This window comes from Urocitellus parryii, chromosome 1 (assembly GCF_045843805.1).
Source record: "Urocitellus parryii isolate mUroPar1 chromosome 1, mUroPar1.hap1, whole genome shotgun sequence".
NCBI lineage: Eukaryota > Metazoa > Chordata > Mammalia > Rodentia > Sciuridae > Urocitellus > Urocitellus parryii.
The window spans coordinates 261,685,815-261,699,977 of record NC_135531.1 but is presented as its reverse complement, the minus strand read 5'-3'; the positions used below and the strand labels follow the sequence as shown (position 1 = coordinate 261,699,977).

The window sequence follows — 14,163 nt, the reverse complement described above, 5'->3', positions numbered from 1 at the left end:
CAGGATCTGAAGGTATATTGTGTTTTAGAATGGACTATAGTCTTCTACTAGAAAGTTGGTCTAAGTCTAAAGTGATAAAAAACAAAATTATATACACGTCAAAATTCCAGTAGCCTATAATAATAAACCTTCATGAAATATGATCTCATAATATAGAAGCCTAATATGATTAAGAATTATATATGACCAATTATTCTAGATAAAATGTGAATTAAAACATGTCTTTAGTTATCACTATTCTAAACAGAAAATAGGTTTAAAAAACTCAAAAAGCAACATTCAGAGCCATACTTTCTCAGTGTTTAGCTGTAGTTTTCAAACTCTAATGGATTATCCTATTTATCCACACATATTTGGGTTTATTGAGGTTCAGTCAGGAAGGAAACATACACTTATCATTTTAATAATAAAAACAATGGAATTATTAATTATTCCAGAAAATAACTAAGTAACTAAAAAGAGAAAAAGAGAACATGAGGTATTGTGAAGACAGTAGCTTCAAGAAAGATCTGCTAACCTTAGACCTGAGAGAACAAAGGGAATAAGGTAGAATTATTAATACTCCAACCTTCAGGGTTAGGGGTGTAGCTTGGTGGTAGGGCACTCGCCTTAGATTCGTTTCCTGTGTTACCAACATAAATGCATAAACTAAATTCAAGAACCTTAAAGAGAAATTCTTCCAAGCTGAAACCTGGCCCTCGAAGAGAAGATTGTTGTTTGCTGGTACTGATGTCCTCTGTTCAGAGTGAGGACCTACAAGAGCTGGGAACTCAGCTGAGAAGGAACACCTGCTTGCTGAGGCTACTGTCACTGGTGATGCCATGGTGAGGCTGTTTGTGCAGGTGTTGGAAGAAACCTAGCACCTAGATTCTGCTGGAAAAAAAAAAAAAAAGAAGCTGCATTGTGGAGGTAAAGGACCAGGGCAGGCCCACAAGAAGCCCAAAAAGAGGACTCGGGAAGAAACGAGTTCCTTTAGGCCAGCCCTCCAGACTTGCAGTCTCCTACAATTACCCCTATCTGCAAAGCCTAAGAGGCAGCAGGCAAAGCAACAGTGTGGTTTGCAGAGCCCTGGTCCAGTATCACAACAGCAGAGAATAGAAGGATAAGTTTGGTGCCAAGACCAGGGCTGAATAATGCCAGATGGCCTTAGAAACAATGAATTCTGCATGGAACTTAGCACACTCTTTCATTTAATCCTCCCAGAAAAGATTTGACTTGTACAAGTAACTACTTGTCCTTGCTTGGAAAAAATGTGTTCAAGGTACCTGTAATGCACAGACCCTAAATCAACAGTCCCTGTTCTTAAAGTGACTCCATCTTTCTTTTCCAAAATGAATTACATGGTATCTGTGACAAAATTGGACCTAAATTTTTAAAGAATCTCTATCCTTATTTTGGGACCTGGGCATTGGTTTAATAGTGAAAATGGCCAGATGTTTGGCATATGATCTATAATCTCTTAGTTAAAATAATTAAGATATTTGATAATAGCTAAATTTACCTGTTTGTATCATATTTGCATACCTAACAAAATATAATATCCATTCCCAATAATATGGATGGCATAATTTTTGATACTTCAAACATAATGTGTTTGTCTATCTTGAATTAAGATCAAAGCATAAAACTTCTAGATCCATTAGACTGTATAGGACTTTGCATACAATTAATTGCATTATTTCTTATAATTTATCAATTGCTTAAAAGCATTTAATTAGGAAGAACATCATGATATATCAAAATTATGCATAAATCAAGTAACTATTAATATCTTATTCAAGAATTAAACTAAATTCTATAGTACAGAAAGACAGTAAGCCTGAGGAAGTTGCAACTAAAAATTTAAGTCCTTAAAATATGTATTTGTTCTATCCTATTTAAAATAAATAGACTCCCAATGAAGCAATTCTAATCTTATTATACAAGCTTGATCTTACTACCTGCATTTAGAAATGAATTATTACATCAACAAAGATTAATGGAGTTAGAAATGGATTTCACTAAGATTATTTAAGCAGCTCTCTAAAATCATATCAACTAACAGTTTCTTTTGATGTTTCCCTGTGGTAGCATGGAGGTGGAAAAAAATTTACTCATATATACATGTCAATATACAGGGCTGAAGTTTAAAGTATGCCTTACCTATTAACATCCCAGATTTTGCTAGTTGTATCCAGTGAGGCAGAAGCCACAAAATCGCCACAAGAGTGCCAAGTGCAAGACCATACTGCATGGCTGTGTCCTTCGAAGGTCAAAAGGCAATTGCCTTTAAGGAGGTCCCATAATTTAACTGTAGTGTCACCACTGCAAGTAGCCAACTTGTTGTCACTGCATTAAAAAACATAAAAATATAATTTATTCAAGATAACCCATAATTAATTTTATAAATGGCTGTGTTCTGTGAGTAATGTGTGTGCATCTGTGTATACTGAAGTTATTTTTACTTTCAATGAAATATCTGATTGAATCGTATGATCTTATTTGGGTATACACATTAATTACTTAGATTGTTAGTGATTCAAGCTGATGAGAAAACTGCTATTGTGCAGTTTTTATATTAATCTTAAAGCCTAGATTATTCTCAAATAATTCACTAAGTTAGTGTTTTTGTTACTCTGCATGAAATCAAGGTTATATGTTAGGCTCTATAAATAATGTGACCACAGAATGATGAAAATTTAGACCTGATCTATGATAATTTCAAAAAAACTTCACAATATAAAACAGTAAGTCAACATTGCTTGCTTATGTTTAGATTAACTAACTCCCAATGTGTAGTTTATATGATGAAGGAAGAAAGTAATCAGAAATGAGTTGGTTTTTGAGCAAGATCATGAGAGATGAAAGAGTTTAAGTGCTAGATGTTTGAGAGAAAAGCAGTGGATCTTCCATTAAGGTCATTAGAAGATGTTAAAAAAACAAAAACAAACAAATAAATAACAACTACAACAAAAAACAACCAGTGGCTTCCCAATAGTGGACACAAGAGCTTAAGAAATGAGTGATGACAGTTATATCAGCAGAAGTCCCTAGGTTTGTGTTTTTGTTTTTTAGCAAAATGCCAGCTGGAAGGAAATTTCACTTTCATTACCTTGTACATATCCTTTTGCATTGGACACACTATGTGTGCACCTTTTCCTGACTGACTAGTAATAAGCTATTTATTTACACTCTTCCCCAGGCTGTATTTTATGAAGGACAAATAGGTTTCTTTTCTCTGTTTCTATTACATCAAGCATCATGATTGACCAATTGAAATACTCTGAAAATACTTCAGAATAAATAAGTGTATGAATGGATGAATGCATGAAGTCATTCTATAAATGGAGAAGAAAAAGTATGTGGTATCTCTAAAAGAGGAAATGGCGAGTTTTGTTTGCTTGCTCATACATTTGGTTATTTTTATGCTAAGAGGAAAATTAAAATTTTTTATTTGCACTGGAGAAACAGCTATAATTGAGAGGGAGAGCTTGAAAGTGCTGCAGAGGTGAGGGATTAGACCACTCAGAGATTCTCATCAAAATTAGAAAAGGACATTAATTTTTCACATTAGCATAGTTGAAAAAAATCACTATATGACAGGTCCTTCAAAAAGACAATGAAGTGTTCTTTGCTTTGTGGTGGTTGTTTATTTGTACATATGTTTCCATATAGCATTTTTTTAACATTATATACCACACAATATTTTTATCCAGAAAATTTAAGCGAATATAAAAACAAATAATTATGTATTATTAAGGTATGCCATTCACTCAAATCTCTTTCCAATGGTTAGTATGCTATTATGGATGAAAATATTGGCCTAAGATAAGAATTACTATAGTATATTTCTGCCTGTGGCTGAAAAACTCTCTCATATAACCTTAATATACTTGTCTCTTAACTTTAAGCCATGTGCCAGGAGAAGCAAAAATCATAACTGGAATAATTGCAAATGGAATGAAGTAGTATTATTTCTTTATGAGTACCATAAACTGATATTTAGTAAATAATAAGAAATGCATTTCTATGTTTACAAGTAATAAATGTAGACAATATTCTTATGTTTCTAATATACTAAGAATATAGTTCATGTGTACAAACTCCACTAAAGTCAAAATAAATAGTGTACAAATTTCTGAATATTCTTTCGAAGTTTTTTGCCTTTAAAAAGACATGGTTTGAAATACAAAACGCTGTATGATTTTGGTTCATAAGAAAATAAAGAACATCTCTAAGGATTGAGAAAGATTAAATGAGAGATAAAATGACATACTAAAATTTAAAGGTATGCTTTAAGTGATGTAAAGGCAGGACTTCCCTGGGCTTTACACAAACAAGAGAAACCAAAATCTCTAAAAGAGAAAAAGTGGATTCGACAGACTGAATATTTGTGTCCTTCATGCCAAAATGTAGTGGTGAAAAATAATTCCCAATGTGATAGTATTTGGAGTTCTAGCCTCATGCATATGAGGATGCCTTAGAGGAATTAGTGTCCATATAAAAAAACAGTCTAGAGCTCACTTTCTCCCTGCATTGTGAGAATAGAGCAAGAGATAGCCACATGCAAGCCTAGAAGACAGTCCTCACCAGAACCCAAGCATGTTGATCTTGGCCTTCCAGTATCCATAACTAGGAGAAATAAATTTTTGTTGCATAAACTACCCATTCTATAGCATTTTGTTACAAAAGCCTGAATTAAATATGAGATGGATCCAGGTCATTGGTATTTAGCCTAAGTCATTCCAATTGAGGCTCCTGACATTTTACAGACATAAGCCAATAAAATCTAAACTTCAGAAAAATTACCAAACGCATAATAGGAAATAAAAAGTTATGACTGAAGATGAGCTGATAAAATTAACAAAGACTTATACTATGGAGAGCTCTATTTGTTGTAATTTTCAGTATAAAATATAACATAACTATGAATAAAATATAAAAGAAAATACTGAAATAAAAAACAAGCAACAAAAGAATAAAAGATTAATCAGCAACTGAGAAAAAATAGAACATTTAAACGTAAAAATCTAAATATTGAAATTAATAAGTCTGTGGCTGGGTTAATAGCAGATTCAACATAGCAAAAGAAATTTAAAAATTGGAAGATGAATCTAAAATTAAATATAAATTACACTAAACCAATAATAAAAAAAAAGTTGAATTCTCTGTAGGGTGCACATTGGTTAATGTATAAATAGCTAATAAATTAAGCATGTTTTAAAAAAATAGAACAGGAATAACAGTATAGAAGTAAAGAAATAAGGAAGGTAGAATGAAAGGCTTTCTATATAAAATGCCAGAAGAGCGTGGAAATTAAAAACAGGATAAATTGAACATAAGAACTGAAGGTTGAAAAAGTACAGGAACTAGAAAATTTAACAAGTAGAAAAACAAATTCTAGAAATATGGTGTTTGCAATAGGATAAACAATGCAAACAAAAAGAAATCTATTTTTAGATACGTATGTATGAATTCTAGAACACCATAGGCAACAACATTAAAAAGTATAGGAAGAATAATGAGGATAGGAAAAAGGAAGACGAAAAGCATTTTATTTATATTATAGCTAATATATGCCACAAATACACACACAGACACACACACACACACACACACACACACACTATACACACACAAGATAGGTACCATTATTATCTCCAAAACAATTGAACAATATCATCCTAAAGCAAATACATTACAGAGATGAAATGTACTTATACATATAAAAATAAATAATGTTATTCCATAATCAAAGAGAAAAAAAAATCCAGCTAAGCAGGCCTCCCTTATAGGAGGGCAAAAAAAAATTATAAAAGATCCTATAAGGAAACATTTGAAATGAAGAAGTAGTGAATAAACAATTTGATAAATATTTAAATATATTCAAATATTTGTGTAGAAAAATGAAAAAATTGTTTAAAAAATAAAAATAACACAACTAATAATATTGACAACAATGTTCATGTATTTTTCAGAAAGGAAGGTAAGACATTGATTAATTTTACAATTTAGTAAATCAAGTCTGCATGGTAAAACATTATTTATTTATTTATTTATTTTCCACTTTCTCTGTTCTGGAGATTCTGTATGTCCGTGGATGGGTATGAGTATATGCTGAATGTGTTCTCACAGTGCAGATATGTTTGGATACATATGTATATATATATGTCAACATTCATATAATTTTACTTTCATCTTAATTGCTTTCTTCTGTCTCTGTTTATTATTTAGCCTTGGTTTGACTTGGGTGGAATGTAATTATACATGGATTTGAATTGTTTTGATCTTACATTTTCTTGTTTGTTCATACCTTGTTTATTGTTCCTCTTATTGCCTCCTTTTCACTCTCTTCCCCTGTTAATATCCAAATTTTCCTGTTCCCTCTTCCTCATTTTAATTTTTTAATACTTTTAGTTAGTTGTGTATTCCTCCTCTTTGCAGTTGACATCTGCTCCTTATCTCCTGACACTCCTCTATTCACTTTTCAAAATATTTAAAATGCTCACTTGCCTTCTTATCCTATTTTATGTTTACTTAAGAAACTGTAATTCCACTAATAGATTATATAGTTTATGTAATCCCTACCATATTCATGTTGTTGTAATTATTAATACAGTGGATGATGTAATAGACACCTGCTGGTTAACACATAATCTAGTTCATGGTTTTTAAATTGTTGGTGCTGATGGTATGTACTGACCCCACTATCCCTATATTGATGACAATCAGTATTACTGATATCAAAGTATATTCTGGATACTATTTTAAGGGTGTATATCTGTTGCTAACATTTGTGCTATTCTTGGCTCCCCCATTCTCTAAAAGGGACTGGAAAGTAATTGGGACACTTCAAGTTCACAGAACAGAGATCTTACTGCTTAACAATACTCACAACTCAGCGAAAGAATAGTTAACACCGCACACATGATCTAGCCTCACCTGAGCCTTAACAATACTTCAACACATAGAATAGGGGAGAAGAAAACCCAAACCCATCAGCTATGCCCCAAGGAGGAACAACCAGAGAGGGTCCTCAGTACTCACTCTTGGACATCTACTCATATATCAAAAACAGAGTGAAATCAGAACAACAACAAAAATTAAAAAATAACTACACATATATGGAATGCATACAAAAGAGGAAAAGGAATACATTTCAATTGAGGTGAAAGTCCAAGGTCTTTGAGAACATAAGAAAAAAAGCAAATAGATCTCCTACCAAAATGCATGATTCCCCCCCCCAAATAATTTCACAGATATGAAAGTAAATGAAATTCCAGAGATATAAGAACACAAGGATAATATCATGAGAACAAACCTGAGATAAAAGAAAAGACTGGGATAAAAGAAAACATGGAGATACAGGATAAAGGGATTAAGATCACTTTCTATGAGGTTGTAACAGACAAATGTCCTCAGATCAGAACTGACATAAACATCCACATTCAGGAAGCATATAGGCCCCCACATAGACAAGATCAGAATATAACCTCTCCAATTATAATCAAAATGCCTAACATAGAAAATTAAGAAAGAATATTAAAAGCTGCAAGAAAAAAAATTGTCATGTCACAGTTAGCGGCAAGCTAATAAGTTTACTTCTGACTTCCCAACTCAAACCCTAAAATCAAGGAGGGCCTAGTATCAATATTCTGAGCTGTAAAAAATAAAAATAACAACAAAAATTGCTAGCCAAGATTGCTATATTCAGATAAATTTTCTTTTAAATAACAGGAAGAAATAAAAACTTTCCATGACAAGGATAAACTAAAAGAATTCATGACTACTAACCCAGCACTACAAAGAATATTCAAAGAAAAACTACACACAGAGGAACTCAAAACCAAACTGCAAAGCTCCTAAAGAAATTAATATCACTAAGAGCAACCAACTTAATGAAAATCAAGACAGTTTTAAAGTCAGCAAACAAACTAAAATGGCAGGAAACTACAAACGCATATACATAATAATGCTGAACATAAATAATAGTGAATGTAAAGGCATCCCCAGGCTGAAGGTAAAAAAATGCAAAAAAATTCCATGCAAATGAAGTCTGTAAAGAAGCAGGAATAGCTATTCTCATATCTGACAAAGCAAATTTCAAGCCAAAATTAATCAGAAGAGACAAAGAAGGACACTGTATACTGGTAAAGGACCAATCCTATAAGAAGATATAATGAAAATAAATATATGTGTACACACACACACACACACACAATATATATATATATATATATATATATATATATATATATATAGTTGTGAGTATTGTTAAGCAGTAAGATCTCTGTTCTGTGAACTTGAAGTGTCCCATATATATATTCCAAATGTCTGTGCACCTAACTACATTTAAAAAACTTCTTAATACTTTTTGAAAAATCCCAGATAGACCCCAATACAATAATACAGGGTAATTTCAATATATCTCTATCACCAATGAACAGTCCATCCACACAAAAAATCAATAGATATTTCCAATCTAAATAAAGGACCTAATAGACATGTCTGGAATATTATCCAAAAATAGCTGAATTTACCTTATTCTCATCTGCTCACGAAATCTTTTCCAAAATAGACCATGTTCTAGGTCAAGTGTAAGTCTTAGCAAATGCAAAGGAAAAAAAAAGATATAAATCTGTGCATCCTACCAGATCATAATAGAATGAAACTAGAAATCAACAGCAAAGAAAATAATAGAAACCACATAAACACAGAGAGTTTGAAAAATATGCTTTCTAATGAAGAATGGATCATAGAAGAAATGATAGAAAGAAATCAAGAAATTCTTAGAAACAAATATGAACATGGATACAGCATATCAAAATCTCTGTACAGTATGAAGGCAGTTCTAAGAGTAAAATTTATAGCATGGATTGCCTATATTAAACAAACAAACAAACAAACAACAATAACAAACAAAAACAAAACAGATTCCAAGATTATGCTCTACCTCAAGGCCTTAGAAAACAACTAACCCCCAAATCAGTAGAAGACAGAAAATAATATTCAGAGCCAAAATTAATGAAGTTGAGAATAAAATAATGACACATAAGATCAATGCAATGAAGAGTTATTTCATCAAAAACATAAGATTGATTTGCTTTTCTCTAATTGCTAGAGATGTTAAACATTTTTTCATGTATTTGTTGTTTGATTGTATGTATCTGTTCAGTTCCTTGGCCCATTTATTAATTTGGTTATTTGTTTTTCTGGTGTTTGGCTTTTTGAGTTCTTTAAATACCCTAGGGATTAGTGCTCTATCTGATGTGCAAGTGGTAAAACTTTGCTCCTAAAATGTAGGCTTTCTATTCACCTCACTGATTGTTTCTTAGGCTGAGAAGAAGCTTTTTAGTTTGAATGCATCCCATTTATTGATTCTAGTCAGAATAGCAGCTATTAAGAATACAAACAACAACAAGTGTTGGCAAGGATGTGGGGAAAAAGGCACACTCATACACTACTGGTGGGACTGCTAGTCTAGTACAACTAGTCTGGAAAGCTCTATGGAGATTTCTTGAAAAACTGGGAATGGAACCATTTGACCCAACTATCCCACTCTTTGGTCTATACCTAAAGGACTTAAAAATAGAATATACAGGGACATAGTTATATAAATGTTTATAGCAACACAATTCACAATAGCTAAACTGTAGAACCAATCTAGATGCCTGTCAGTAGATGAATGGATAAAGAAAAGATGGTGTTTATATACACAATGGAATATCACTCAGCAATAAAAGAGAATAAAATCATTGCATATGCAGGTAAATGGATAAAGTTAGAGAAGATAATGCTAAGTGAAGTTAGCCAATCCCCAAAAGACAAATGCCAAATGTTTTCTCTGATATAAGAAGGCTGATTCACAGTGGAGCTGAGAGGGGGAGCATGGGAGGATTAGACAAACTCTACATAGGGCAAAGGTGTAGTAGAGGAAGGGAGGGGCCTGGGGGTAGAAAAGATGGTGGAATGAGATGGACATCATTACCCTAACTACATGTATGAAGACAAGAATTGGTCTAAGTATACTTTGTATGCAACCAGAGATATGAAAAATTGTGCTCTATATATGCAATATGAATTGTAATGCATTCTGCTGTCATACATAACAAATTAAAATTTAAAAAAAAATTAAAAATGGAATGGTTATCAGAAAAAAAACGATAAGATTGAAAACACTTAGCTAAACTGACCAAAAGAAAGAGAGAAGATGCAAATTAAAGATGAAAAAGGAGATATCACTACAAACACTTGTGAAAACCAGAAGATCTTAAAAAATTACTCCAAAAATTTGTACTCCAATAAAACTGCAAAATCTGAAAGACACTGATAAATTTTTAGACACACATTTCCTGCCCAATTGAACCCAGAAGATATAGAAAATCTAAGCACAATATCAAATAATGAAATTAAAACAGCAAATCAAAAGCCTAGAAACAAAGAAAAACCCAGGACCATATAGATTCTCGGCAGAGTTCTACCAGACCTTTAAAGAAGAACTAACACCAGTCTTACTCAAAATTTTTAATGAAGGTTTAAAGGGAGGTAGCATTCCCAAATATATTCTATGAAGCTATTTTAACTCTGATACCAAAACCAGACAAAGACACATCAAGTAAACTATAGACTCTGATGAAATATTAGCAAACCACATTTGAAAACACATCAAAAAAATAATACACCATGATCAAGTGAGTTACACCTCAGGGATGCAAGGTTGGTTTAAGATATTCAAATCAATAAATGTAATTCTACACATAAATAGAATTAAGAACAATAATCATATGGTCATCTCAAAATGCAGAAAAGCTCTTCAATAAAATCCAGCACCGATTCATGTTTGAAATGCCAGAGAAACTAGGGATAGCAGAAATGTATCTCAACATTATAAAGGCTAAGAAAAACCCCAAACCAACATTATGCTGAACAGAGAAAACCTGAAAGCACTTCCTCTAAAATCAGGAACTAGAAAAGGATGTCCACTCTCACCACTCCTATTCAATATAGTTCTCAGCACTCTAGCCATAGCAATCAGAAAAGAAAATTAAAGGAAAACAAATAGGAAAAGAAGAAGTCAAACTATCTGTTTTGCTGATGATGTGATTTTGTAGCTAGAAGACACAAAAAACTCCATCAAAAGAATTCTAGAGCTGATAAATGAATTCAGCAAAGTAGCTTCGTTCCTGTGATCCAACAGTGATTTTGCTGAGAAGGAAATTAGGAAAACCATTTCACTCACAATAACCTCAAAAAAATAAATAAAAATACTTAGGAATTAATCTAAGGATGTAAAAGATCTCTACAATGAAAATTATAGAACACTAAATAAGGAAATTGAAAAAGACCTCAGAAAATGGAATAACTTCCAACATTCATAGGTAGGCAGATTTAATATCGTCAAAATGATCCAATTAATAAGGGACAAAAGAACTAAACAGATACTTCTCAAAAGAAATACAAATTAACTACAAACATATGAAAAATGTTCGACAACTTGAGTGATTAGGAAAATGTAAATCAAAACTACATTAATATTTTATCTTACTCTAGTCAATATTAAAATTATCAAGAACACAAATAATAAATACTGGCAAGAAAGTGGGGAAGAAAGTTTAGGTGTAAAATGATTGGGTTATGAGAGAGTTTTAACCTAATTAGTGTATTACTCCCCTGATAGAGATTAACTGTGTGGTCACTAGACAGGTAGGGTGTGGCTGGAGAAGGTGGGCCCCTGATGGCATGCCTTCAGGGTGTATATGTTGTCCTTGTTGAGTAGAACTCTCTGCTTCCTGATGCCACTTACTTCCACCATGATGTTCTGCCTCACTTCAGGCCTCAAGGAATGGAGTTGGCCAACTATGGACTGAGACCTCTGAAACTGTGAGGACCCAAATAAACTTATTCTTCTCAAAATTGTTCTGTTAATATCTTTTGGTCATAACCGCAAAAAACACTGACTAAAACATACACAAGGAAGTTTTACTCATTTATAAAAAATGAAATTTGAGTGTAAATGGATGGAAATGGAGAACACTGTGCTAAGTGAAAGAAGGTGACTTAGAATAACAAAGGTGGAATGTTTTCTCTCACATGTGAAAGGTAGAGTGAAATAAGAAAAATAAATGGGGAGGCAGGGTCAGATATCCTAAAGACTTAGGGATGATCTTTGGAGTAGAAGAAGGCAATTAAGTGGGAGACAGTAGCAACAGGAAAGGGGAGGAAATGTAGAATGATTTAATAAAATCAGGGTGTGTGGGTATATAAATGTACTTCAGGGAATTTCACCTTTATATATGTATTGAAAGCACAAATCAAGGATGGATAAATGGATGAGAAAGAGGGGAAATGTAAAGTGGAGTAGGAATTGGATAGAAAGAGGATGAGGAGGAGGAATGGGGATTGAATTGGAGTGGGTCAGATTCCATGCATGTATTATTTTGTAAGGTTGAACTCAGCTATTATGTATAATGCTCTCATAAAACATAATAATGATAAACAAAGTAAAAGACAGTAAAAATACTCAGCCCAAAGAAAATGGAAAGAAAGATGAAATACATTAGACAAAAGACCTTAAGGCAAAAATGTGTTGTTATGGGTGAAAAGAATACCTACACTGAAGTAAAATATATCATTCCTAGAAAGGCATGACAAGTAAATTATGTAAAAATATTAAATGTCCTTACTGATAAAAAGCAATAATGTTAGAACTGCAGAAACAACAATAACCATTCTATTGTCAAAGTCAAAGATTTGCAAACCTCTCTCCATTTTGTTTTCTACTTTAAAATATAGAGATAATGATTTGAAAAGCACAAATTAAAAATCTTAACAGTCATATTTATATCATTTCCCAAAAACTAGAGACTACATATTACTTGCAGGCACATTTATAAAAATAGATCATACAGTATACCAGAAAGCAAGACTTAAATTCAACAGGATTATTATTGTAGACACTATATTTTCTGACAACAATTTGATTGTTGTAAATGAATAACAGAGTTAAATATCTGAAAAGCCTATGTAAATTTTAAAATAGTTTGAATAACTTACATATCAAAGGACTTGTTTGAAAAAGAAGCTGAGTTCTTTGTATATTCTGGTTATTAGGGCTCTATCTGAAGTGTGTGGAGTAAAGATTTGTTCCCAGGATGTAGGCTCCCTGTTTATCTCTCTTATTGTTTCTTTTGCTGAGAAAAAACTTTTTAGTTTGAGTAAGTCCCATTTGTTGATTCTAGTTGTTAACTCTAGCGCTATGGGTGTCCTATTGAGGAATTTGGAGCCCGATCCCACAACGTGTAGATCATAACCAACTTTTTCTTCTATCAGATGCCATGTCTCTGATTTAATATCAAGCTCCTTGATCCATTTTGAGTTAACTTTTGTGCACGGCGAGAGATAGGGATTCAGATTCATTTTGGTGCAAATGGATTTCCAGTTTTCCCAGCACCATTTGTTGAAGATGCTATCCTTCCTCCATTGCATGCTTTTAGCCCCTTTATCAAAAATAAGATAGTTGTAGTTTTGTGGATTGGTTACTGTGTCCTCTATTCTGTACCATTGGTCCACCCGCCTGTTTTGGTACCAGTACCATGCTGTTTTTGTTACTATTGCTCTGTAGTATAGTTTGAAGTCTGGTATCGCTATACCGCCTGATTCACACTTCCTGCTTAGTATTGTTTTTGCTATTCTGGGTCTTTTATTATTCCATATGAATTTCATGATTCTTTTATCGATTTCTATAAGATATGCTGTTGGGATTTTGATTGGCATTGCATTGAACTTATATAGGACTTTTGGTAATATCGCCATTTTGATGATGTTAGTTCTGCCTATCCATGAGCAGGGTATATTTTTCCATCTTCTAAGGTCTTCTTCTATGTCTTTCTTTAGGGTTCTGTAATTTTCATTGTATAAATCTTTCACCTCTTTTGTTAGGTTGATTCCCAAGTATTTTATTTTTTGGGGGGATATTGTGAATGGAGTAGTTGTCCTCATTTCCGTTTCAGAGGATTTGTCGCTCATATACAGGTAGAGCCCTAATAACCAGAATATACAAAGAACTCAAAAAATTAGACAATAAGATAACAAATAACCCAATCAATAAATGGGCCAAGGACCTGAACAGACACTTCTCAGAGGAGGACATACAATCAATCAACACGTACATGAAAAAATGCTCAC

The 14,163-nt window shown here is 32.8% G+C and overlaps 1 protein-coding gene across 1 annotated transcript in view; it reads right to left on the bottom strand.

Moving 5' to 3' along the window:
• Nucleotides 1-14,163, bottom strand: part of Spag16 (sperm associated antigen 16) — a 917,689-nt gene that overhangs the window by 413,220 nt on the left and 490,306 nt on the right. The window contains exon 12 of the mRNA XM_077799366.1: nucleotides 2,143-2,328. Coding sequence (XP_077655492.1) covers nucleotides 2,143-2,328 — 186 coding nt within the window. The remainder of the gene's footprint in view (nucleotides 1-2,142; nucleotides 2,329-14,163) is intronic.